The following is a 25,307-nucleotide window of genomic DNA, read 5'->3' as shown; positions in this document are numbered from 1 at the left end:
AATAAGTTACAATGTAAATTATTATGTTGTTTGATCCTCAGAGAAGGGTATGTTTTGTCTGTTGAGATGAACTGAGTCGTGTTCTGAGAAAACTGGGCATTAGGCATGTGCGTAAAGTTTCGTCCCAGATTAGCCTGTGCAGTACGCACAGGCTAATCAGGGACGGCACTTTCCGCTTAAATTGGATTTTTGCTAAGAAGAGACATCATTATAACGAAAAATGTCATTAATCTGCGCAGGCTAATCTCGGACGACACTTTACGCACACGCATTATGCCCAGTTTTGTCAGAACGCGACTCAGTTGTATTACCAGCGTAACGATTTTGAAGGACGAGGAAACATGCAGACCTTCAGAAAACATATACGACATGCGTTTTTTTTATATCCCGCTGAAATCCCATGAGGGCATTTGCCCTGACCAGTGCAGCAGTTTATACTGGACATTTTTACAAAAACAATGTTTAAATTCATAGTATTATAATCTTATAAAACAGAGACAAATTTTATGTTCGGTAATTGGCCATATTTTAAGTAGCCATGCACCGGAATAAAAAAAAAAATTACGCATGTGCGAATAAATTGTGCACAAAACGTTTGTTCTTTTGAATGTATGTTTAGATCAATTCAATGTGAAGAGATTACAAGGTCACACATGCGTGTTGGTAATTTATTTTTTTACGACATTAAATGTAAAGTTACAGTTGCGTAGCCAATGGCAAATTCAAACCAAGGCATTGTTTTAGAGAGGATGGGCTCGGGTGGGGATGTTCAAATGAAAACGTGATTTCACTATAATATCTTTACGTTTTGGATGATCTCGAATCATTAACGCAATACGCAAATGGATCGTATGCCATATGAGGCAAGCGTAGCTCCGAACTTGGAGCTACACTGGCCGCATATGACATAATACCAAGTTTCGCATGACGCGAGTCATATAACTAGTTTAATATATGTATGTATACCCTTTAGTGAATACTTTTTTATTTTACAATCCGACAGCGAAAGAAGATCAGCAAGTAACGAATGAGAACCCTTTTCTCTGATTATATTATTACACGGTTGTATTCAACTTCTACTATTGGATGTTTCAACGGTAATCACGTTTCTCCGGCGTTAGGATGTGCGCGTTTCTTTTTAGTTTTCTGTACGTTACTTCAGTGAGACGATAACGTTTGGGTTTTCTACGGAAAACTATGGCACTAACGGTATTCCGTAGTTTTCGTTTGTGTTGAGCCAAAATTTTATTGTTTCTGTACTTGCTGTAAAAATACAGAGAAAGTGGTAATTTCGCGAAGGGAACGACGTGCACACTCGCAAAAACACAGAACATACCAGAATTACTTAAGAATTAAAAAACAAGCACAGCTGACGTCGGTTCTACAAACACGTTGGGAAAGTCATTTTTAAAACGCTATTAGATTAATTAGCAGAGATACTCCTCATCACCACCCTTCGTTTTTTTGTGGACCTCGACGTACATGGTTAAATTAAATCAAATTACGAATGATAATATATGCAGAATTGAGAATAGATTGCCTAAATGTCTTCAATAATGCATCGTTTGGTATGACTTCGACATGCGATTGCCAAAAACATATAGCAAAATGTATTGGTTTGCAAATATAAGCCGCGGCAGCGGCCTCTATCCGCCTCAGCGTGGCTACGACGCTGCAGTTATGATGACTAAAATCGCTCATGTCTGTGACCTATCTCGGTGAAGGTCAGTCACTCTCAAAGCAAAAGTACATTTCGATTCCACGTCTTAACAACATGCTTAGGTCACGTATCAAAAGCTTTTTACCCGCAGAGTATCCTTCAAAATCGATTGAAATGTTATTCTTCAATACACCTAATTGTCGTTACTATTGACACTGCCATAAACGGCTGATACAATCTCACCGTTTTATACCGTCTCATTTACCAAATACTTCGGTATCAATATTGATATTGTATAAACTTGCAAGTAATTTTATTCTGGTGAATGATCGTACTTCTCTTACAAGGTTGTTGTCTTAAGCGACGATCGTAAACAAGTATAAAGAAACCGTCGTAAAGTGCACATCACCCCTCATAGTAAATTTGGTATTTAATATAAAAGAGACTGACACATATTTTTTTGACGGACGTATATGCTTGACCAAAAACATGCATTTGCAATCAAGAAAACAAACCACTAAAACAACTACACGATTATAAAGCGTAAATAGTGTGGTAAAGTATCTTTATATACGCTCGTATCAGGACTTGGACGATTAAATGTGCTCAGGAGGAGGATGCGAACGAATTGTCATGTTGCCTATTTTGTTACAGAGCATACCGATGCCGAGCTAGTGGTTTCCTTAACTGACCCCATTAATATATGTGCATGGTTGTGTGTGTAATTTTTGGGAAATGCCATTTCAATACTGATTTCCCTTTTTAAACTATATTTCTTATTTGTATATACATTCGTTATTAAATCATTGTACAGAAAGCACTTATTTTCTATGGGCTTTGGTGATCCCATGGAGAGCAGCGGTATTTGATGATATAATATCTGAAATAACTACATGTTCATAGACGCAGCACGGATTTGTGAGAGCTATAGCTCCTTACATTTGCCAAATTCGTCAAATTTCTAGCCGTGACCGCTATTGACGCAAATGACCGCGAATAATGAAGATAACGCATAAAAAACATTGGTCAACTAATATTGTTACTCTTTTAACTTCATGCATTGGTAACTAACTCTGATACCAATGCCAAAAGGTGTGCAGGCACAAGTCTAATCAAATGCGTGAATTCTCGATTATACACACACAAACAAATCTAAATTAAATGAACTAATTTTCTTGGCAAAAAAGTCAATAACGATCGTCCATTGCCATTCACTTCATCCAAAGTCAATTATTCCGCGCCGTTGACACCTTTGAATCTGCTCTACGGTCGCGACATTACGTCACTTCCGCATGAGGACTAGCAACAATGTCGCTTGAGAATTATCAGTTTCAAAGCATAGTTCGTAATCGTAAACTATCCACAGCGGACCTGTTTTCAAGTGATAAGACACTGCATTTAGGATAAGACTTAAGACGGTTTAAACCTCCGCTGAATCCAAATGATCTATCGCATAAAGGCGTTAAACAGAGATGCAGTAAGCGTTCCACACCGCGCACTGAAACACCAGGGGTTTCTCTGAACTAGGTTTATTCTGTGGCTTGCACTATCCAATTAACGGGACTACTCGTATATGGTCATGTGACAGAAAAGCCTGATTCAATCGATGCATTTAGATGCACACATTTTTTAGTGAGAATTACAAGTATGTAATATGGAGTCAAAATATGATTTCCAAACCAGTTACTTCCCGTGAAATAGAATACACGAGTTACGTCCCTTAATATGCTTGCAATATAGCCATCCATGACGAATGTTCGTCAGTGAACAAGAAATTATAAAAGACAATTTGGTCAGCTATACAGTTGTTTTCTTCTGACATTGCATATCAACACCGTGGTTTACGTCCGACATTGCGTAGTCACACCTTAGTTTATTTTGAAAATTGCATCATCACACAGTGGTTTACGTCCGACGTCGCATATTTACACAGTGGTTTACGTTCGACGTCGCATATTCGCACCTTGGTTTACATTGGGCGTCGCACATATTCGCACCTTGGTTTACGTTCGACGTCGCATATTCACACAGTGGTTTACGTTCGACGTCGCATATTCAAACAGTGGTTTACGTTGGACGTCGCATATTCACGCAATGGTTTACGTTCGACGTCGTATATTAACACAGTGGATTACGTTCGACGTCGCATATCCACACAGTGGTTTACGTCCGACGTCGCATATTCACACAGTGGTTTACCTACGACGTCGCATATTCGCACAGTGGTTTACGTTCGACGTCGCATTTTTACACAGTGGATTGCGTTCGACGTCGCATATTTACACAGTAGTTTACGTCCGACGTCGCATATTCACGCAGTGGTTTACGTCCGACGTCGCATATTCACACAGTGGTTTACGTTCGACGTCGCATATTAAAACAGTGGTTTACGTTCGACGTCGCATATTCGCACCTTGGTTTACGTTCGACGTCACATATTCACACAGTGGTTTACGTACGACGTCGCATATTCGCACAGTGGTTTACGTTCGACGTCGCATTTTTACACAGTGGATTACGTTCGACGTCGCATATTTACACAGTGGTTTACGCCCGACGTCGCATATTCACGCAGTTATATTCACACAGTGGTTTAAGTTCGACGTCGCATATTCACACAGTGGTTTACGTTCGACGTCGCATATTCAAACAGTGGTTTACGTTGGACGTCGCATAATTACGCAGTGGTTAACGTTCGACGCCGCATATTCACGCAGTAGTTTACGTTCGACGTCGCATATTCACACAGCGGTTTACGTTCGACGTTGCCTATTCACACAGGGGTTTACAAGCAAAATGGTAAAATATCACTGTGGTTTGCCTTCGACTTTGCATAGTCTCACATTTGTTTACGTCCAACAGTGGATAAATACACAGTGATTTACCTCTTACCGTGCATATTAACACCGTAGTTCACGTTCGACATTGATGATCTCATCACGGCTTAAGTTCGACATTGCATATTCACAGACTGGTTTACCTGTGACATTGTAAAATCACACCGTTTTACATTTCATAGTCACTCAGTTATTCACGTCCGACATTGCATAATTACACCGTGTTTTACGTTACATATTTCATACTCGCCCTCGCATACAGGTTAACGTTTAAGATTGCATTCCACACGGTGGATCACCTATATTGCGTAATGATTCAGTTGTTAACATATGACCTTGCATAATAATTCCGTGGTTTATGTTCGACATTGCGTAATTTTACCGTGGTTTACGTTCGACATTGTATAATCACATCGTGGTTTACGTTCGACATTGTATAATCACACCGTGGTTAACGTTCGACATTGTATAATCATACCGTGGTTTACGTTCGACATTGTATAATCATACCGTGGTTTACGTTCGACATTTTATAATCACACCGTGGTTTACGTTTGACATTGTATAATTACGCGGTTTGTTTAAGTCCGATAGAAATTATATTAATATCAACAAGTGGTTTGAGTCCGATACTGCATAATAACACCGTGGTTTATGTCCGCAATAACATAATTACACCGGGGTTTATGTCCGCCATAACTTTCTTACACCGTGGTTTATATCCGCCATAACATAATTACAACGTTGTTTTTGTCCGCCATAACATACTAACACCGTGGTTTATGTCCGCCATAACATACTAACACCGTGGTTTATGTCCGCCATAACATTATTACAGCGGGGTTTATGTCCGCCATAACATACTTACACCGTGGTTTATGTACACCATAACATAATTACACCGTGGTTTATGTCCGACATAACATACTAACACCGTGGTTTATGTCCGCCATAGCATACTTACACAGTGGTTTATGTCCGCCATAACATACTAACACCGTGGTTTATGTCCGCCATAACATAAGTACACCGTGGTTTATGACCGCCATAACATTATTACACCGGGGTTTATGTCCGCCATTACATTCTAACACCGTGGTTTATTTCCGCCATAACATAATTACACCGGGGTTTATGTCTGCCATAACATAATTACACCGGAGTTTACCGTGGCTTACGTTCGACATTGCATTTTCACACAGTGGTTCACGACCGACCTTAGTTGCTTAATCAACAGGTGAATTACATCCTCAATTGCAACATCACATCGATGTGTACGCCCAACATACACACACCGTGGTTTACGTCCGACATTGTTGAACCACTAAGTTGTTTACTTCCGATACTGCACCATGTAAGTCAATATTCGCTAAGGTGTATGTCCGACATTTAACAATTTCCAAGCAGTATAAAAAAAGCATATTGAATAAAATGCGATAAGGACTATATCACAAAATAGCAAATAATAATTATAAGCTTCGTTCTGGAAAAACTGGGCTTAATGCATGTGAATAAAGTGACTACCCAGGTCACTATAGGACGACACTTTACGCAAATGCATTAAGCACAGATTGCACAGAAAGCGGCTCATAAAATAGCAGATTTCGCTTTATCGCAAACAAATCGACTGAAGCAGATTCCCTGTCAATTTCGGTCACTAAAAGAAGAACAAAACCAACACGGGATGTAATCTGGAAAGCTTCAATGTAGTGTTTTACACATATAACAATAAACGATAAAGTAGTATACATCAATACGTAACATGATTTATGTACGACCAACCAAAAAACGGACGAACTTTGTTTAACAATGTAATTTCATACATATGTTTATCACAGAAATGCGTACAAATGGAGAAATTAAAGCACGAATTCATTATATAATATAGATCCGTATTTTATACTAAACAAGTCACGTGTGCTGCGCTATCTCGAATGAAGAATGTGTGTATAATCCCGCGATGAAGCCTGAATTATTATCAAGCTAAATATGTCTCGATGCGTCTAAGATTAAATCTATTCAAAAGCTTTGCAAGCAAACCGTGCAGAATCCTCGACTTGTATTTTTTATTATGCTATGTATGTAGTGAAAGTAGACAACGTATCAAATGAAAACGAAGGTGTCAGTACATTAACCAATGCTGACCAGACGCCAACTGCCACACAACTGGAATCGAATCTTGGTCTTAATACTTGCTTAAAAACGAGCTCCGCTTTTGCCCTGAGCAAAACGTTTAGAAGTCCATTTTGATGGACATGAAACTGCACTTGGATAATACATAGTCTTGATCGGTCTATAAGAGTCTGGTAAAAATAGTTTTGTTACTTTACTGTAACATTATATTTCGTTTAAACTTAATGCAACGACATTTTCTGTATAACTATTTGATCACTAGAAAAATTCGAACACGTCTGTAACATGTGAATAAATAACATAAATATCTTAAAACAATGAACACATGTAACATAGCGATATTCATGGCAGAAATTACAAAATGAATGCATTACGTGCAATTCGTTGTACAATTCATTATCGCAATTCTTTAAAAATTGTTTCATATAAAAACGTCAAGTTATTTTTAAGATCAATATCAAATCAGATTTCTGCAAACAAATATTATAAGTCATTTATTATTCGTTTTGCTAATAATTGCTCTTCACCGATTCCCCTACGTGTGCTAAAATTGTGTCAACCGTAAAAAGCACCGCGAGCACCTAGTTACACGTTTTACGCATCATAAGAACCGCCTTCTTTTAAGTGGTTCTGCAAATCAACGGTCTCCAGAAGGCTTTAGCACCAGACGTGTCGATGCATTTAAATTGTAATGTCACCGTAGGACATGGGCGTCGACTTTCAGCAACGAATTTTTCTCCGCGGCAATAAATCCGACGCTGAAATGCCGTTAATAGCCGCTGCGGGGACTCTTGCGGAACTTCTATCGGCATAGATGTAGTTAATTTTGGTCTTTGTAAGGTTTATAGCGTTGTTGGCGTTGTTTGTCTGGCGTATGTGTGGTAGATGGGACGACGAGGACCGCGAGGTGGCGCTCGACAAGGGACTGAATAGACGAGATTCCATCAGTAGTTTTGCCACGTGCGAATAAGGAGATATGTTGCTATGCGCACTTTGCGCCCGAATTTTAGCATTTGGACTTCGTTTAAAGTCCGCGAAAGTCGACTTCCTCTCTTCGCTGTTGATGAAAGGAAGACCTCGGGTGGTCGAATGTTCTGATAGAGAATTTGATAATGAGAACGATGATGAGTGCGTGCGCATCTGTGGCGCGGAATGAGGGTGTTGAAATCGACCTCGTCCGCGCGCGCTTTTCAAAACCAACGGAGGCTGTATTAACCCAGAATATGTTTTCGCTGGGCTATTGATTCGCTTTGAATCGCTGCTGAGTTCTCTCAACCGTTCCGCTTTCAGTTGGTTGAACTGCCGGACCATGTGGGACGACTTTGTCCCGCGGATGCTAACGTGTTGCTTCATATCTGGTATGTGATAATCGTGCTTGATGAGCGGTGAGAATGGCGACATCGTCTCGTATCCTTCGTCCGGTCCGAAAATCTGGCTTAACTCATCGCTATCAGAAAAATGTTTGTGACCACTTCCGGCGCTTGTTTCTCGATTCCTCCTCGCTTTGATGCGCATTTCAGCGAGCTCTAGGTCGTGTGCGATTCGCTCAAGGCGTCGTCGTTTTCGCTCATCAGCGATAATCTCCAAGATCTGTTCCGGCTCAATAAACGTCATTTCCGGAAACGCTTCATCCAGTGAAGGTGGCTCGAAAGGCGTTATAGGCTGACGTAGGCGAAAGTCATTAATTTTCGGTTTTATAAATGGAAACAGGCAGTTGGACTTGTAGTCGAGGTATTCCACTATTTCTTGCAGTTCTGTGTCGTACGCCATCTGACGTGCATCCACCGTGTGCATGCTGATACCGTCATTTGGGTTGACATCCTGAAAAATAGGTAGGCACATGTATGTGATCCGTTTTATCAACATATGTGTGTTAAAACTTATTTTATCCTCAGAATATTGTTTCGCTGAAAAAACGGAATAGTATTAAGCGCACTTGAACTGGCTACGTCGGAAAGCAAATAAGATAATACGATACAATAACAACTGTATGTTTGTTTCCGTTGTATCTCTTCCATTGTGAATTTTGATAGCATTGTTAAATATAGGTAATTTGACATACAATCAAATAGTTATAGTACACTAGCCTTGCCGCATTTAACGAAAAAAAAAACAGTGAAAATGAAAACAAACTACAGACATGCAAATTAGTGAAAACACATAAAAAAATTAAATATATAAGAGTCACGCTCTGGAAAAAAACAGGCATACAGCATGTGCGTTAAGTGTCGTCCCAGATTAGCCTCTTGAGTCAACACAGGCTAGTCAGGGATGAACATTTCCGCTTATATGGTTTTTTGTTCGTTTAAAGGATGTCTCTTCTTAGCAAAAATCCAGCTTAGGCGAAAAGTGTCGTCCCTGAAATGCCTGTGAAGACCTTGTGCACATGCATTAAACGACGTTTTATTGCATTGCGAGGCTTATCTATATATAGCACAATGCGCAATACTCACCACCAATTTGTGCATATAAAAGCGGTCCACTCCGTTGTCGACGAGAAACCTTCCAACCTCGACTTGCCGTGAACGTATGGCCACCATCAACAGATTTTCACCGTACTACAATAACATGTTCACGAATACATTTTTTTACTGATTCACAATGTTATGTATGTACATTTCAAGAAGACGTACCTTCAATAAAGTTGCGTAAATTTATTAGTATTGTAAATATATGGGGGGTTTTCTCGTAAACTTGACATAATGGATATGGTGTGTATGAGTTCTATTAACCTAGTATCACAGACACACTAAAATAAATATGCATCATTATTATACTTATAAAAACTTGTTATGGTCTGTATACTAATATGCAAGACAAATAACTTCAGTATGACCCAAAACTGTACGAATTAGCCCCCTTGTCTGATCACGAATAGTATGTGCAAATTACAAACATGGTTTGTCTTTATAGCTTAAAACTTTACAACATTACATAAGAAGAATGCGAAAATCGAAGTTTATTCACGTAAAACATGAGCTATCGGAAAAGAAATTGTCGGGGCGGTAATACTCACCCATGTCATGTTAATATCGGCGTTCTTTTTCTCCAAAAGAGTTTCAAGTAAATCCACGTCGCCTTCTCGAACCGCTTGCACTATTGCCTGTAAAAACAGTGTAACAAAAGATGTATTTAAAAAATATATATTAATAAAATCCGTGCATAAGAATATGACAGAACCCGGTCTATGTTTTCTTGACCTAGATATTAAAATTACCGAACTGTATTATTCTGGTCAAGTTTTAATATTGAATGCTTTAAATAATGTATGAATTGCAAAAATTCATTTTGCTTATTGTTATCGACTTATAAACATTTATACATGTTGAAATTTATGTTGATTGTGGTAGTGCTAATTGAAGTTTTGTGATATTTAACCCACTTATGCCTAGCGTCTAGAAAAAAGGCCTTGGCAAACAGCGTAGACCCAGATGAGACGCCGCATGATGCGGCGTCTCATCTGGGTTTACGCTTTTTGCTTAAAGGAATTTCTGTAAGAAATATTCTAAATATAGAAATACATATACCAGACATCCCTTATTCTGGAAATAAATTGATCCCATTTAGAAGGATGGGAGAGTCCACTAGGCATAAATGGATTAAGACGGTATTATTCTAACAATTTATATGGACTGTATTGTAAATCCCTGTGATAAGATGGATGTCCATAATTGATAGATGATCGCGTGTAACTACCGTTTTCTCCTTAAATGTCATTTCGCAGCAATCCGGTTCATCATCGTCTTCATCTTCTGTAGTTAATTCTGTCTCATCATCAACAAAATCCTCGTCATTGTGTTCGAAGTCTTCTACTCTCTCCCCTGTGTTTATTGTTGATGCGCGCTCGTCTTCTGCGCATCCTGTGTCGATTTCCTCTTCTGTTTCGTAGTCCCCATGGTCATCTTTTCGCAGAGAAGTAGCGCCGATGCTGTCAATCTTTGCAAAGTCCTGATTTATTACGAGTTAATAGCAATCATTAGCAATTTTCACAACATTTAATATCAAATACATCTCTAATAAAGATTTAATTTTAACCAACTCTCTCCAGTCTACTTAATTCCACAAATACATATTCTTATAAAGGGCTAATTAAATAACAATATTATTTTAACAATTTGACTTAAATAGTTTTTACATGTTTTTAAAATCTGTGAGAAATACCATCTTCACTTATATAAGCAACTACCATGCAAAGCAGGGGATCGCTCGCAAAATACATCCTGACAAAATAAGTTGTACTTGAGTATATTAGGATCGTTTTCTCGTGGCGTAAATAGACACAGTGCCATTGTGCAGATCCAATATTCGTTCACCCTTTATATGTGTATATACACATGCAGTATACAACATGCCTGTTGTAATTCATAATCTAAGTGCAATCTTTTTGAACCTGATAGGTAGTTCACACGATTGAATCAGAATCTCTATCTCTAGGGCAGTAATCCTGAATGTTGGCATTGTTTCACTAGTACACTAGGTGAACAAGGGTTTAAGTCAAAGTGTCGGTTTCGCAACAAGGATTTTAATACCATTAATTTATCGTTATTAATTATATCCGATTAATGGCTTAAGGTGGTGAGACAATGTTCATTAGTCATAATATTACTGCACGTTTGGAACGTCGCGTGTGAATAATCGCGACACCTCGAAGCTGTATTATGGTAGTCATGGTAAGGATTACAAGCGCATGTTTTAAATCATTCTAGAACGCCCACTCAGTAAAGCTTTTCAGCACTCTGTATACAGTGTAATGTTGGAGCATTATTCCATCTGTAAGTAACACAACGTGCTATAAGTTAATATATCCATTATACATAAAACAGTATTTACATCAGAAGACCGATCGCATGCAAGCAACCTCATCTCTTGATCATTATTACCATATGTAGTTTAATTTAACATGTTAGCACACTAGAAATGTTCATAAAGTCTGTTAATAACGAATTCCTCATGACACACATTAAACAAAAGAGTTGTAGACCCTGCTGGCACTCGACTGATTGATAGTTGACAGTAATCTATACCGAGTCATTGAACCAGCAAAGATAGGATACAAAATATGATAAGTAAACAAACAACCGCCTACAAGAATGACGAAGGCTTTTGTTTAGAACGATCTTAATTTCTTATCGCGCACATCATAAATGTATCGACAAAAGATTTAAATTTAACACATTATTGGCAACGAATATGGAAATATTGTTTTAATTAATCATCTTGATTGAGTGCTGAACAAGTAAATGTACATGATAAGCTCATTTTCCCACAATAAACAATGGCTGCACGCAAAGGAGCGTAAACAAAAATGTTATATATATTCTCAACAAAACAAACTAAAATCTTGATTGCAAATTATTAATCATGCATTTACATTTAATGAGTTACATTCATTCGCAATTTAATCATGCGATTTGAAAATATTGTACACAGTAATGAGAATATATTGTTTTATCTACTTGTTCTCACATGAATTGTCACACACACAAAAATAAGTTTTGTGTTTAGCTTCTGAATCTAAATTTTCAATATGTGGTGAACAGATTGATTTCTTCACGCGATGCTTCAGGAAGGACATTGAACGATAACAAAAGCTGTATATAAAATATAACAACGCGACGTTTGTGCAAAATCTGATCATAACACCATTTGTTTATTCTGCTGTTCAGAAATTAAACTAGGCTGGCTCATCGTTGCTAAACAAACAAGAAAACTTTAGTGTGTATTCCTTAGATTTTCATAGTAATTTCACAACTCCCTCAACTGTCCGGAGCGCGCGCAAAAAAAATCGAACCCCGGAAAGCGTAATATGTCTATTTGAAAACGGCGCAAAAAGAAAGAGAATAATAAGCGCAACTGTTCTTTTATCTTCAGAACAAATATGTATTTGAACGAAGAGATCTTTTACAGAAAACCCAGGGATACAGTGACTGGTAGCTTGCAGAGTAAACGCGTAGTTTCATTAAGATCGATCTTTAACCCATTTATGCCTAGCGTCTAGAAAAAAGGCCTTGTCAAACAGCGTAGACCCAGATGAGACGCCGCATGTTGCTGCGTCTCATCAGGGTCTGCGCTGTTTGCTTAAAGGAATTTCTGTAAGAAATATTCTAAATATAGAAATAAACATACTAGACATCCCTAATTTTGGAAATAAATTGATCCAAGTTTGAAGGATGGGAGAGTCCACTAGGCTTAAATGGGTTAACGGTACTAATTCACGGTGGTTTGTGCGGACATTCTAAAAACCATATTGCTTAAAATTACCTCAGTGTTATCCCTACTGCCAACGTCCGATTCCCGTTGGTTAGCTGCTTGGTTGGGTTCCGTCACGTGGCGGTTTAATGACGTCACGTGCTGGCGGGCGTTAGAAGCGCTGTCATCTGCCGCTATGTCGTCATCAATGACGAGAATTGTGTCCTCGTGGATGGTCTGCAGCGTCTCGGAGAACGGGTCGATTACCGGCACAGGCAGTCGGTTGTTGTTCTTGTCGCTGGACTGGTCCGCTTCATCTGTGTCGAGTGAAGTGTGTTATATAACGCATGTATTTGAAAGATATGTAATATTAAAATACACGTGTTATTATTGTTTTTTTTTTTGTAATTGACTACTACTTCTGTTGCTACTATTTAAATTACAACTTGTAGTTCTAGTAGCACAACAACAAATAATGCTACAACAACTACTACTAATATTACTGCCACAACAACAACTACACCTACTAATGCACCTACTACTTCATATACTACTACAACTGCGAACACTACTACAACTACTGCTACTACTATTTGTAGTAATTTTCACCACCCAACGTTTAATTAAAGTCAAATGACACCACTAGCACCTACGTACTAGTTATTATCATCAATGCATGTATCATTGTTTCTTCATCATGACAAGTCATTTGTATTATTGTTACTGCTGTTAACACATTTAAGCCTACTGGACTCTCCCATCCTTCAAAATTGGATCAATTTATTTCCAAACTTAGGGATGTCTAGTATATTTTTTTCTATATTTAGAATATTTCTTACAGAAATTCCTTTAAGCAAACAGCGCAGACCCTGATGAGACGCCGCATCATGCGGCGTCTCATCTGGGTCTACGCTGTTTAACAAGGCCTTTTTCTAGACGTTAGGCATAAATGGGTTAATGCTTCCGATGATGATATTGTTGTTATTGCCTCAATGTTTTATTGCGTGATACATTACCTACTGTGCTAATTGTAGTTAGATTTTTTGCTAAAACTTCGTTTACTTAGCTTATATGGCATAAACTAGATTCTATTTTTGCCAGGATAATTTCAAACGGGCGTTTTATCACGCTGTAAATCTCCAATCCAACTTCAATGGTTTGATTTTCAGAAGTTAACACATTAAATAAAACGTCAATAGTTCATACAAGGAAATACAAAACACATTTGTTTACATTTCGTTCAATTTACTGATCCATTAATATCTGTATTTGCAGAGTACTTGATTTTTCGAGACTTGGGTTTTGAATCGGTTGGATTATTTGAATGCTTTAAATCACAACCCTGCTGGGGCGCGATAAAGAAAATCCCAAATATTTGAAGAAAGCTTAGCAGTCTTCTAAAACGCCTTGTTTTAAAGGCTAAAATACATGGAATCTTTAAAAATGTGTGTCAAACAGAATGAGGACGCACATTTTAATACTTCTGAACATTACCACATTTTAACAAACGCCCATATTTATTAAATAAAATATTCCAAAAGATACAGCGAGCATTAACACAAAGAATCAAAGTAGGTTACCGGTATTTCTTGTATAAATACGTACCGTATTGTAAATTTGAAGTAAGATTCTTCATCGAAGATTGAAGGTATCTAAATTAATTAACTGTTATAAAAAGCCATTTCATCGAAATATTTGTTTATGTATTTCTGTAACGTACGAGAACAAGCTCTTTATCAATCCTTTTGCTGTCTACTAGAAGTACTGATAGACCTCTGGTCACATTCAATAAGGGTATTTTTGTTACAGTGCGTTTGGTGGGCCATATTAACAGTTGCCCTCAATTAATTGCTAGTATACTTGCACTTCTGTTAGAGCTCTGGTCAATACGGGAATGATTTTTCCATCGAATTGTGTCTCATGCGAAACATACCATTAAAATTCGATCTAAATCTGATTTATTATACATGTTCTATTTGCCTACCTGTAACACTCCTAGAGGCCTCGTTCTGTATGTACGCGTCGGAATTGTCTAGGCCCGGATAGGAGGTTTCCCGGTAGAGCTCATCTTTGCCGTCAAACTCGGCTTCGTCGACGCCGTCAACGGGGTCTCCATGGGAGTGAAGAAACCTCTCGATGATGTACTGGTCGTACCCCGGTGAACAGGCTTCCCCGCCCCGATCCCCCGTGCGACCGTAAGTGTGTCCCCGGCGTACGGTGGCATTTTTCAGTTTAGAGACGTCAACGTTCATTTTGTCACGGTCGTATATCTCGTTGATAAGGATAGCTTCGTGTATTACAGTCTCCGCCAATACGGATGAATATTTATCGATCACAACATACTGGGAAGTTGACAATACCGGGCGTCTCTTTCCGCTTGAGTCACACTGACAGTTTTCGGGACTCTCCTGTCCTCTATGAACACAGTGAGCGTCATTGTTTTCACTATCGTCAGCATTCTTGAATACATCAGCCACTTCTTTGTCCGCTAATGCATCTACATCTTCCATTGATTCGTCGTCAATGGCTCTTTCACCGATTCCATTGTCGCTTTCTGACTCCATTGTTATGTCTTAATTTACCTCTTCGTCAGTCTAGCCCTCTGAACAATTACAGATTTCTTTCAGCATTTCATTTTCTAATGGATGTTTCAATGGTTACACCATTTAATGTGGACGTTATAATTTAGTAAGTTGCTGCATTTTTCTGAATCCTTTTCAATATTGAGAAAGCATTTTAAACTTCAGGTGGAGCTTTCATCGCTCAATTTCAATTCCATTTATCACATAATTAAAAGATTTTTCTTCATGAAAACTAAAAATTGTCACTCGACTCGCCAAAGAAATATTATTGTTCCTTACGAGATAGAGTTCCGTCGACATTCAATATCGTTCGTATGCATTAACCAGACAACCCCGCGCTTTCAATGGCCCGAGGTATCTGTATGCTTAACGATTGACTTTTAAAATCTAGGAATTCATAAAGGATTATTTCGGGTATGTCTCTTACACGTGACCTCAATAGAATTACACAAGATCCTATACCAATTTTGCGATGACGAATTAATATCTAAAATCCAAGGATTTCAACCGATCAATGCATAAATCTTAAGTTGTCAAACTGAATTTAATATATCCATAAATTCTTTGAATGTCAACGCACAATCAAAGTGTTAAGTTTTCTGTATTTTAAATTAGAGAAATTCTTGTAGTCATTGTGTCATTCCGTACGTGGTAAACGAGCGGTTAGCAATTTAAACGCGCATATCTGTCCTGCAATCTTTCCCACGATTTTAATCTATGTCCGGCACATTAGTATTAGCTTCTAGATGTTTGTCAAACGTCACAATCCATGCGCACTCGTTTTAAAACCGGCTTATATCGATATACCCCAGCTATCTGGAAAATATAAATGTTAAAATGAACCATAAATGTTCATAAATCTCCCTTATTGATTTAAATATATATGCTCAGATGAGTTTCATCTATCAAGTTCTGGTATTCTAACCGATACGAATGAACAAATTATGAATGTGTGTTCGAATCCGACTTGTTTTTACCAGACTGTAAAACATTAAATAAATTTGTTTTTGCATAAACAATACTGAATACACAACGCTTAATCACTTAACACTCAATTGACCGCATAAACAAAATCGGTTTAAGGATTATTGTTAATATGTTTGTGACATAAAGAAATCCCCCTTTTTGAAGTTTGCATACATGAACCTTAAGTTTTTACGGTTTGGAGTTAATCCTTCAAAAACAGATGCAATGTTTGTGTAAGACTTTAAATCTTAGTCTGCATATAATAATAATAATAATAATAATAATAATAATAATAATAATAATAATAATAATAATAATAATAATAATAATAATAATAATAATAATAATAATAATAATGATAATAATAATAATAATAATAAAAAAAATAATAATAATAATAATCATCATAATCATCATCATAATCATAATCATAATAATCATAATATTATAATTATAATTTTATAATTGTTATTATTACGTATGTTTATTCCGATTTTCGTACCCACTCATGCTTTAATAGTCTGTCTTCTGAGCCTCTTAGTTTATGCAAATCCCTTAATGGCGTTGTCTACACATTATTAATAACAACCTTTCAAACCGTATTGATTCTCATTTCTTTTAAAAGTGATTAAATATTTTAAAAGCTTCAAGTTGGTCTATACTTAAACGCGAAATAAAACCGTTAATTAAAATGTTTTCTGTAGAGACACCGGCTTTAACTGAGTTATTTAATATGTAAATTATATAAACCCCGAGAGGAATAAATGCATGTTATAGTCAGCTGAATGCGGATTTTATGACACATGCTTACATTTAGAATAAGTTTGAAACGAAAAGGCAGGTTTTGTTTTGTTCTTGTACATGTTTATGGAGTGTATTAATCTTATTTACAAAATTTTACGTACTTTTTGGTAGTTAGAAATATGTAATGTAATCATAAAAGGATAATATGAACCGTGCTATGTGAAAAAGGGGTTTAATGCATATGCGTTACGTATCGTCCCAGATTAGCCTGTGCAGTACTCACAGGCTAATCCGGGACGACACTTTCCGCTTTTAAGATTTTTTTTCGTGTAAAGACAGTCTCTTCTTAGCAAAAATCAATGTTATGCGAACAATAATTACAACTTCTGTCTTTTTCATATGATGCTGAATTCTGATTAGATCATTTGTTCACGTGACCGGTTTTTCATTTTCCGATGAGCGTATGCATAAATATTCATGGTTCTACTTTCTGGTCATAAACAAGTTGCCAAAATGATGTTATGTTTTGCGCAAAACTTAATGGCGTTGTTTTTATTGGTCAATAGCGAAATGATCGACGTTATATTTTTTGCGCGCACTTCAACGATATACCCGTTTGACGGAGATGAAACCGAAACTGAAAATAGATTCATGTAAAAGGACTTTTATGACCATAACCACGATAGAATTTCAGCTTTAATATCATTTTGTGTTGTAATTATACAAATTGAATAGCATTGTTCTGCATTTCATCGGTGTATTAACTGTCGGGAAAATTACGCATTATTTGCATAAACGCCGTATCGGTTTTCCCGACAGTTAATACAACGATGAAATGCAGAAAACTGCTATTCAGTTCTTAAGTGTCGTCCTTGATTAGCCTGTGCGGACTGCACAGGCCAAACTGGGACGACACTTTACGCACATGGAATGAACCCTCTTTTCACAGAGCACGGTCTATATGTTTTATGTTATGGTTTGAAACTGGAAATCAGCTCAGATTTTGATTGACAACAATGGTATTTAAGGGTATTTTCAATTCCTAACGCCGATTTGAGTGTTGGTTTAAATATTCTTGCACTTATGTTTTATGACAGCAAAATTTTATCGCATTTTTAATGTTCCTTTTACAAACATTAATATCATGTTTGGTTCATTAGCAAAGTTGTATTATACCACGTTGAAGTTTATTCGAATTAACTAAAGGAAGTTATTTCTGCATAGAACTCTAAATCCAATGCAGTAGCTTATTCAGGAGATATATGGCTTACGCAAAACTCGGATATCTCGCAAATTGCCTTCTCGAGGGAAGTCAAGATTATGCGATTAGAACAAATATTATTGCGTTGTAAAAGTCGATTTAATTTATATAGTGTGAACTGCTTTAAATCCAAACCAAAGTTTTATCGAACAAATGATTTTAATGCAGAAGGTCGTGTGTATTTAACCACATGTGGGTCCGTTAAACTCTTGATAAATGCACCTGTATATTAGAGTTCGAGCTTGCGAATGTAAATACTTCATGTGTATCCTTTTTTCGAGCGATTTATAAATTATCTTATTCAAACAGCTTTTTAACAATAAATAGGCAATACGTTTTTGGCTTTATGAAACATATTCTGGTCAGAACTAGTTGACAACATGAACGTGTCTCCTAGTTAAGTATGCTCAATATTTAGTTCTGTTTATTAACCCATTTATGCCTAGTGGACTCTCTCATCCTTCTAATTGGATCAATTTATTTCCAAAATTAGCGATGTCTAGTATATTTATTTCTATATTTAGAAAATTTCTTTAGGCATACAGCGCAGACCCTGATGAGATGCCGCATTGTGCGGCGCCTCATCTGGGTCTACACTGTTTGCCAAGGCCTTTTTTCTAGACGCTAGACATATATAAATGGGTTAATATTAAAGGGGCCTTTTCACGTTTTGGTAAATTGACACAATTAAAAAAAGTTGTTTCAGATTCGCAAATTATAGATATGATATTTGTGAGGAAATAGTAATACTAAACATAAACCATGATCTGAAATTGCCATTCTATGCATCTGTTGACGATTTAAAACCCGGAAAATTATAAAGAGTTGTGCACGCGAAACGATTGAATAATTTGGAGAGTTCTGTTGTTGGCGTTATATTTTGTGAAACTACGAGGATTGCTTATATAGAGTATAAATTTCGTTAATCATTGCATGAGCACGGATGGCCGAGTGGTCAAATTGTTAGATTTTTATTCCAGGGGTCAGTGGTTTGAGCCCTGTCGATGTTTACTTTTTTTTCTTTGTTTAAAATTTATTCATGATTTTTTTACTTTAGCTAATTATATATAATGTTTACATTTATCAATATAAAGCATTTAATGACAACTTTCATTACATGCCAAAATCTGTGAAAAGGCCCCTTTAATATGTTCCCGAAATACTGCATTGAAACGAATTTTCTCCATGTATTTTTAAATACATATGTATATGCAAGTAGGACACTAAATTAAATTTATGAAACGATGTCAAGTAGTGTAATTTAACTGGTTTGGAAAAAAACAATAAATAAAACAATTCCTAAGCGATATAAAGTCGAGTTTTGAAAAAACAAATAGTCGTGTTCTGAGAAAACTATGCTTAATGCATTTGCGTAAAGTGTCGTCCCAGATTAGCCTGTGCAGTCCGCACAGGCTAATCAGGGACGACACTTTCCGCTTTTATGACATATTTCGTTTAAATGAAGTATTTTCTTAGCAAAAATCAAATTGAGGCGGAAGGTGTCGTCCCTTATTAGCCTGTGCGGACTACACATGCTAATCTGGGACGACACTGTGCGCACATGCATTTTCCCAATTTTCACAGAAAAAGACACACATTATGACTATGAACGCGGAAAGAGATTGAACAAGTAATGAATACACAGAGACATGAGTTGCACAGCTATGGAAATATGATACAGACGTGTTAAAAATACAGCACTTTAAATAGCAAATAGCCTGCTATTGACTTATAATTGTTGGTTTAAATCGAAACAGGAAAAGACAACTGACCTTAAAAAATCATATTCAAGCTTTTTTGCACATAATATAATTTGAACAATTTAAGATGATCGATTACTTGATTTACATACTGGTCATTCGTAAATTTAAATCAACAATCAAAAGCAAACAATATCCTATCTATAATTGTAATTAAAATTTAAACCAATATTTTTTTTATGAATTTGAGGAGCATGCGATAATTATTAAGACCTAGTTTAAAGATCGAATTCTTTTAAGTTGTTTAATTGTGCGCTAGCAAATTTTTCCGCTTATACCACAAGAAATCAAGTTAAAATATCTTCTAGTCAGCAAAAAAAAAAGTAATGAACCATCGTATTACAAATATAAGTATTTTTATGATCAAATATAATATATGCGGAAGATGCCACTGAAGGGAGAGAATGTGTCCAGAACTTATTTGAAAGCACCAAGTTATCGCCAGGTTGACAGTGAATGTATTTTGCATAGAAACAATCCCAATACTTTGTTTACTATGTTTGCACGTGGGAATATTGGTTTAGCAGAATACGTATGCAAAACATGCTTTCATGTGGTATGTCTCGCTATGTCGTTACTTCTCCCCATAAAACACGAAATCAGCACTTAAGATTTCCACCGTGCTAATGCCCGCAAAATTAATCGCTTTTTATTGAAAAGTTATCTTCAGCCTGATTCAAGTGGCTTAAATGTAAACAGTCAATTAGCCCAAGGAGAATAATGGCCTTCAAAAGCGCTGATAGAACGTGCAAACAAACTGCCACTAGTGCTTAACGCTACAATGTTTATAGGGCTTCAAATATCAAATGATTGAGACCAATATTGTTAGCAATTATTTATAGGGTGTTCATCGGTATTTTGTCATGTTTTTAATGAAAAAAGTTGATATCTTTGTTATAGTTGTAATGCATATTTCCGTCAATCTAACAATGATATTCAATGACTATTCTAGACAAAATGTAGGTACGGCGCATCGGATATATTGTAACTAAATGTTATCACAATATCATTTACCTTATTGTAGATTTTATGCGCAAGTTTGCAGTTGAGGCAGAGAAAAAAATCGTATCGGTTTATGATTCGAATATAAATCAATGTTTGTGATGAAATGATTGGTCCAGTATTTTTTTCATTTAAAGTCAGCACCTTTAAACAGTTTTGTTAAGTCGATCGGTCACTAAGTCTTATTTAAATATTGCGAGTTCAAGATTAGTTTAAATAGGGTTAGTTGTATGGAATTATCTTTCGGGTTGAAAGTTATACGAAGATTGGCTTCCCACCAACTTGTTTACAATAACCCATTCATTTATCTTTCATTTAAAATGACATTATATTTACAAAGGCCGGTATGTATTAAACACATCGTTCAAGATTGGAACTGACAATATGCAGAGGCGTATCCAGAAAATTTTCAGAGGGGGGGGGCTCAACAGGGGAGGGTGCGGGAGGGGTGTCCCCTTCCGTCGACGAATTTTTTTTAAATGGCACCTTGAAATGATGCGATTTCCTGCTATCTAATCAGCATTTTGCATGATAAAAGTGCATGTAAAACAAATAAGAACTTGAGTTCACACATCAAGTGTGACAGACATACACACAGGGGTAAATCAAATGTCTCTCAAACCACTTAAGTGGTGGGAGACATTATCTTTATCCATAACTTTTTTAACAGAGTTAGATGGGTGGACCTCCTATTTAACCTTGTTGGATATCCTTCTAGGTCAACTTAGGTACAACATTAAAATGTTTATGTTCATGTCCCTGTGAATGGAAAGCAGGCACACAGCGGACAACCTGTCCTGACCCATTGATGATCTTAGTTTTGTCTTAACAAGTCCTTGGGCACTGATACTCTTTTCACACTCGCATGATGTAACAGGGAACACACATGATATGGACAAAACAGTGTAAATAATGGGGTACAGCTGGGAATCACAATGTGCAACAGAGCCCTGAAGGATAGTAGGTGGGTTGGGTACACCTTTCCACCTAGCCTGTCATATAAAGTGCAACTCAGCAGGGAGGGACTGAGGGGAAGGGATATCATCAATGAACCATTCAAGTTCACTAGCACTGACAGGAGAGGCGCACATTTGTTCAGGTATAAACTTCAATCTCATGGCTGTCTTAGTCTGCAAATCACTGAATCGGGTGTCCATTTCGTTCACAAAAGTGTAAACAAAGGGAGTCGTTAGGTTTCTGTGTAGTTTAATTCGGGTGTTGCTGCCTCGATGTTGCAAAGAACTATAGATGTTATCTATAGGTCTTTGGATGTTGTCACGCTTTAAGAAAATGATTTAGTTTCATATAGCTTAAGTAATTCTTCATTTTTGAGTCTTTTTTAATTTTAAAAAGTATGGATGAACATCAAAGCAGTTAGCCCGATTTGTAAAAAAAAAAAATAAAAAAAAATAATTGACATTCATTAAGTGTGCAGTTAAATTTCACTGGCAATAACTTGTTACTCAAAAGGATTATCACTCTAAAGAGCTAATACCAATTAAATTCATCAAAGAAATTACCGAACAAATAATAATGATTGTCCATTGCGTTCGTCTAAACTCTTTAATTGCTACAAATTGAAATATTGTTTTTCACAAGTCTCATGCGGCAGCCATTTGTAAACATTTATCTATAGCTAAATGTATGGATGAATTTCATTAGTTGAATGTATCTTCTTCAGCCAATCAAATAGCGCAGTTTATTACTTACAGTCAATGAAGCGTGCACTTTAGCTGACGAAGGTTAGATCGTCTGTACACATGCCTGGGGGCAAATCACACAAATCGACAGCTGTTTATGGCTTAATTAGGGACATATGACAGGAAATACACAAGTGGATTGAAACTGTAAGGGGCTCATTTTTATTAAAAATCGTGTCTAGCCAGCCAGCTGGGGGGGGGGGGGGCTTTAGCCCCCTAGCCCCCCACCTAAATACGCCTCTGATATGATGAAAGGCATTTTAATTTTAAAGTCCAAACAGATATAAAATAGTTTATAGATTGTACATTTTGTACAGGTGTCGATAATACGCGTAATGTTTGTTCAAGGTCCATGAACAACGGCCTACATAATTAAACGAAATAAAGCGAGCTTTCCTGACGGTTTGAAGTCATTTAAGACATATGTCCATGTTGTCACATACTGAAATGAAAGACGTATGCTTGTAAATATTACAATGCATCAGAACATATGCCACCCATTTATACATAAGATTACTTTCTTCGACCATATGAAATCGAAATGTACACACATTTCAACTGTAATTGATGAAAACTATAAAATTGACGTATTGTCTATCTGCATCTTAACCCATATATGCCCAGTGGACTCTCCCATCCTTCAAATTTGATCAATTTATTTCCAAAATTAGGGATGTCTAGTATATTTATTTCTATATTTAGAAAATTTCTTACAGAAATTCCTTTAAGCATACAGCGCAGACCCTGATGAGGTGCCGCATTGTGCGGCGTCTCATCTGTTTCTACGCTGTTTGCCAAGGCCTTTTTTCTAGACGCTAGGCATAAATGGGTTAAGAAAGTTTTCAAACGAGAGACATAAGAAAGCAACTGTATATGTGAAATGGTAACTATCTTAATATGTCCCTTTAAATATCAGTCAATAAAATATGTATATCCCCTGTTGCTAGTAAATAAGCAAGAGCCTGCGTTCAAGAAACGCAGGTGCACCAAGTGATGATTCGTGCGCCCATTTGAATAAGTCAAAAAGAAGGTAAAATTGCGAGGTAAAAATGTCATATGGGTGTGTTGATAGTGTTCGGAGATCCATGCAAGTATCAAAGATTGTTTTATCAAGCGGTATGTTTAATGCGTCATTTAGGGTCAACCAGCTATTCGGCCCTTCTAAATTAAACAAAAGTCAAAAAGTAGGTCAATGTACATGCCAAAATTAGGTCAGGTGATGTGGGTGTGTTGATAGTGTTCAAAGACGCCATCCACGCTAGTATCAAAGCTTTGTATGAGAAAAAGGTGATGTTAGAAGAAATGTGTCATTGTTGTAACCTTGTACGTACGGAAGGAAAGACGGATAAAATGAACGGACGTACCGACGGAAAAACGGACAAAAACGAACGGACAGACCGACGAAAAGACGGTCAACGACGGTAAAAAAACGGACATACCGACGGAAAGACGGACAAAAACGAATGAACATACCGACAAAAAGACGGACAAAAACGAACGGACAGACCAACGGAAGGACGGAAAAAACGGACCTACCGACGGAAAGACGGACAAAAACGAACGAAAATACCGACGAAAAGACGGACAAAACGAACGAACATACCGACGGAAAGGCGAACAATAACGAACGGACGGACCAAATATTTTTCTATTTATATGTAGCAGCTTTCCGGCATCTGTAGATGCTAGTGTTACATAGACATGTTCACCTCAAATAAGTCGGAACTTGTTGACGACAATTTCGTTGTTGTTCTTTGTATATGCGTAGTTTCGGCAATATGTATACCAGTTATAATTACAGTCATACATAGATTATAAATTTTCTAGAAATTCCCAACACTGAATGTTTAATTGATTTGCGTAATGAAATCAACATGGAGGTGAATCATTTTTAAATACAATGTCGTGGCAATATATTAATAATAATTACCAATATTAAGCTTTACTAAAATACTAATTGTACTTACACAAGGCCGTAATACTACTTCCATAACAACACCCACAGATTGATATGTTGGGAAGAAAAGTTAAAAACAAAATACGTTTTCTACAACGAACTGAATACCATTATCGATAAATTTTGATATAAAACCAATCGATACTTTATATATTCATAAAACCATTTAACTCTTTTCGGCGACTTGATATTACTGAACTATGTTTCTGGGCCTATAATGTACGTATTATTAAAGTTATGAACTCGGCCAGACAAAAGCTTATTATAGCGTGAAACAGATATGAAATTAATAATACTGCACAGTCCATGTACTTGTCAAGAGTTCCCGCCGGTCTGGAAGAAAAGTTACTTGACTATTGACACCTGCACTGTCAGTGTGTGCTTCTCTCTTCTGAATAAGTCACTATCTCTCACTTCATTACTCACTACCTTATACTCATCCTTAAGTACGACCTACAGCCCACCCATTGTCAATTGAGTCGCGTTCTAAGAAAACTGGGCATAATGCATGTGCGT

At 36.9% G+C, this 25,307-nt stretch overlaps 1 protein-coding gene across 3 annotated transcripts; it reads right to left on the bottom strand.

The window, feature by feature from the left end:
- Positions 1 to 6,182: 6,182 nt before the first annotated feature.
- On the bottom strand, positions 6,183 to 24,933 carry LOC127859949 (uncharacterized). Of its 3 annotated transcripts, none has more exons than XM_052397601.1 (7): positions 24,802 to 24,933; positions 14,804 to 16,217; positions 12,892 to 13,136; positions 10,327 to 10,578; positions 9,647 to 9,733; positions 9,084 to 9,188; positions 6,183 to 8,451 (listed from the first exon to the last, which is right to left on the bottom strand). In XM_052397601.1, the coding sequence occupies exons 2-7, from the start codon at positions 15,381 to 15,383 to the stop codon at positions 7,351 to 7,353; spliced, it is 2,370 nt and encodes a 789-aa protein (XP_052253561.1). In that variant the 5' UTR covers positions 15,384 to 16,217; positions 24,802 to 24,933; the 3' UTR covers positions 6,183 to 7,350. The 3 variants fall into 3 exon arrangements, with proteins under 3 accessions (XP_052253561.1, XP_052253565.1, XP_052253574.1); XM_052397605.1 differs by lacking the exon at positions 24,802 to 24,933 and adding an exon at positions 16,846 to 16,977; XM_052397614.1 differs by lacking the exon at positions 24,802 to 24,933 and having other exon boundaries at positions 14,804 to 16,322.
- Positions 24,934 to 25,307: the final 374 nt, after the last annotated feature.

The sequence above is a fragment of the Dreissena polymorpha genome, chromosome 1 (genome assembly GCF_020536995.1).
Source record: "Dreissena polymorpha isolate Duluth1 chromosome 1, UMN_Dpol_1.0, whole genome shotgun sequence".
NCBI classification, from domain to species: Eukaryota; Metazoa; Mollusca; class Bivalvia; order Myida; family Dreissenidae; genus Dreissena; species Dreissena polymorpha.
Note: the sequence above shows the minus strand (reverse complement) of the source record. Positions and strands in the feature narration are given on the sequence as shown.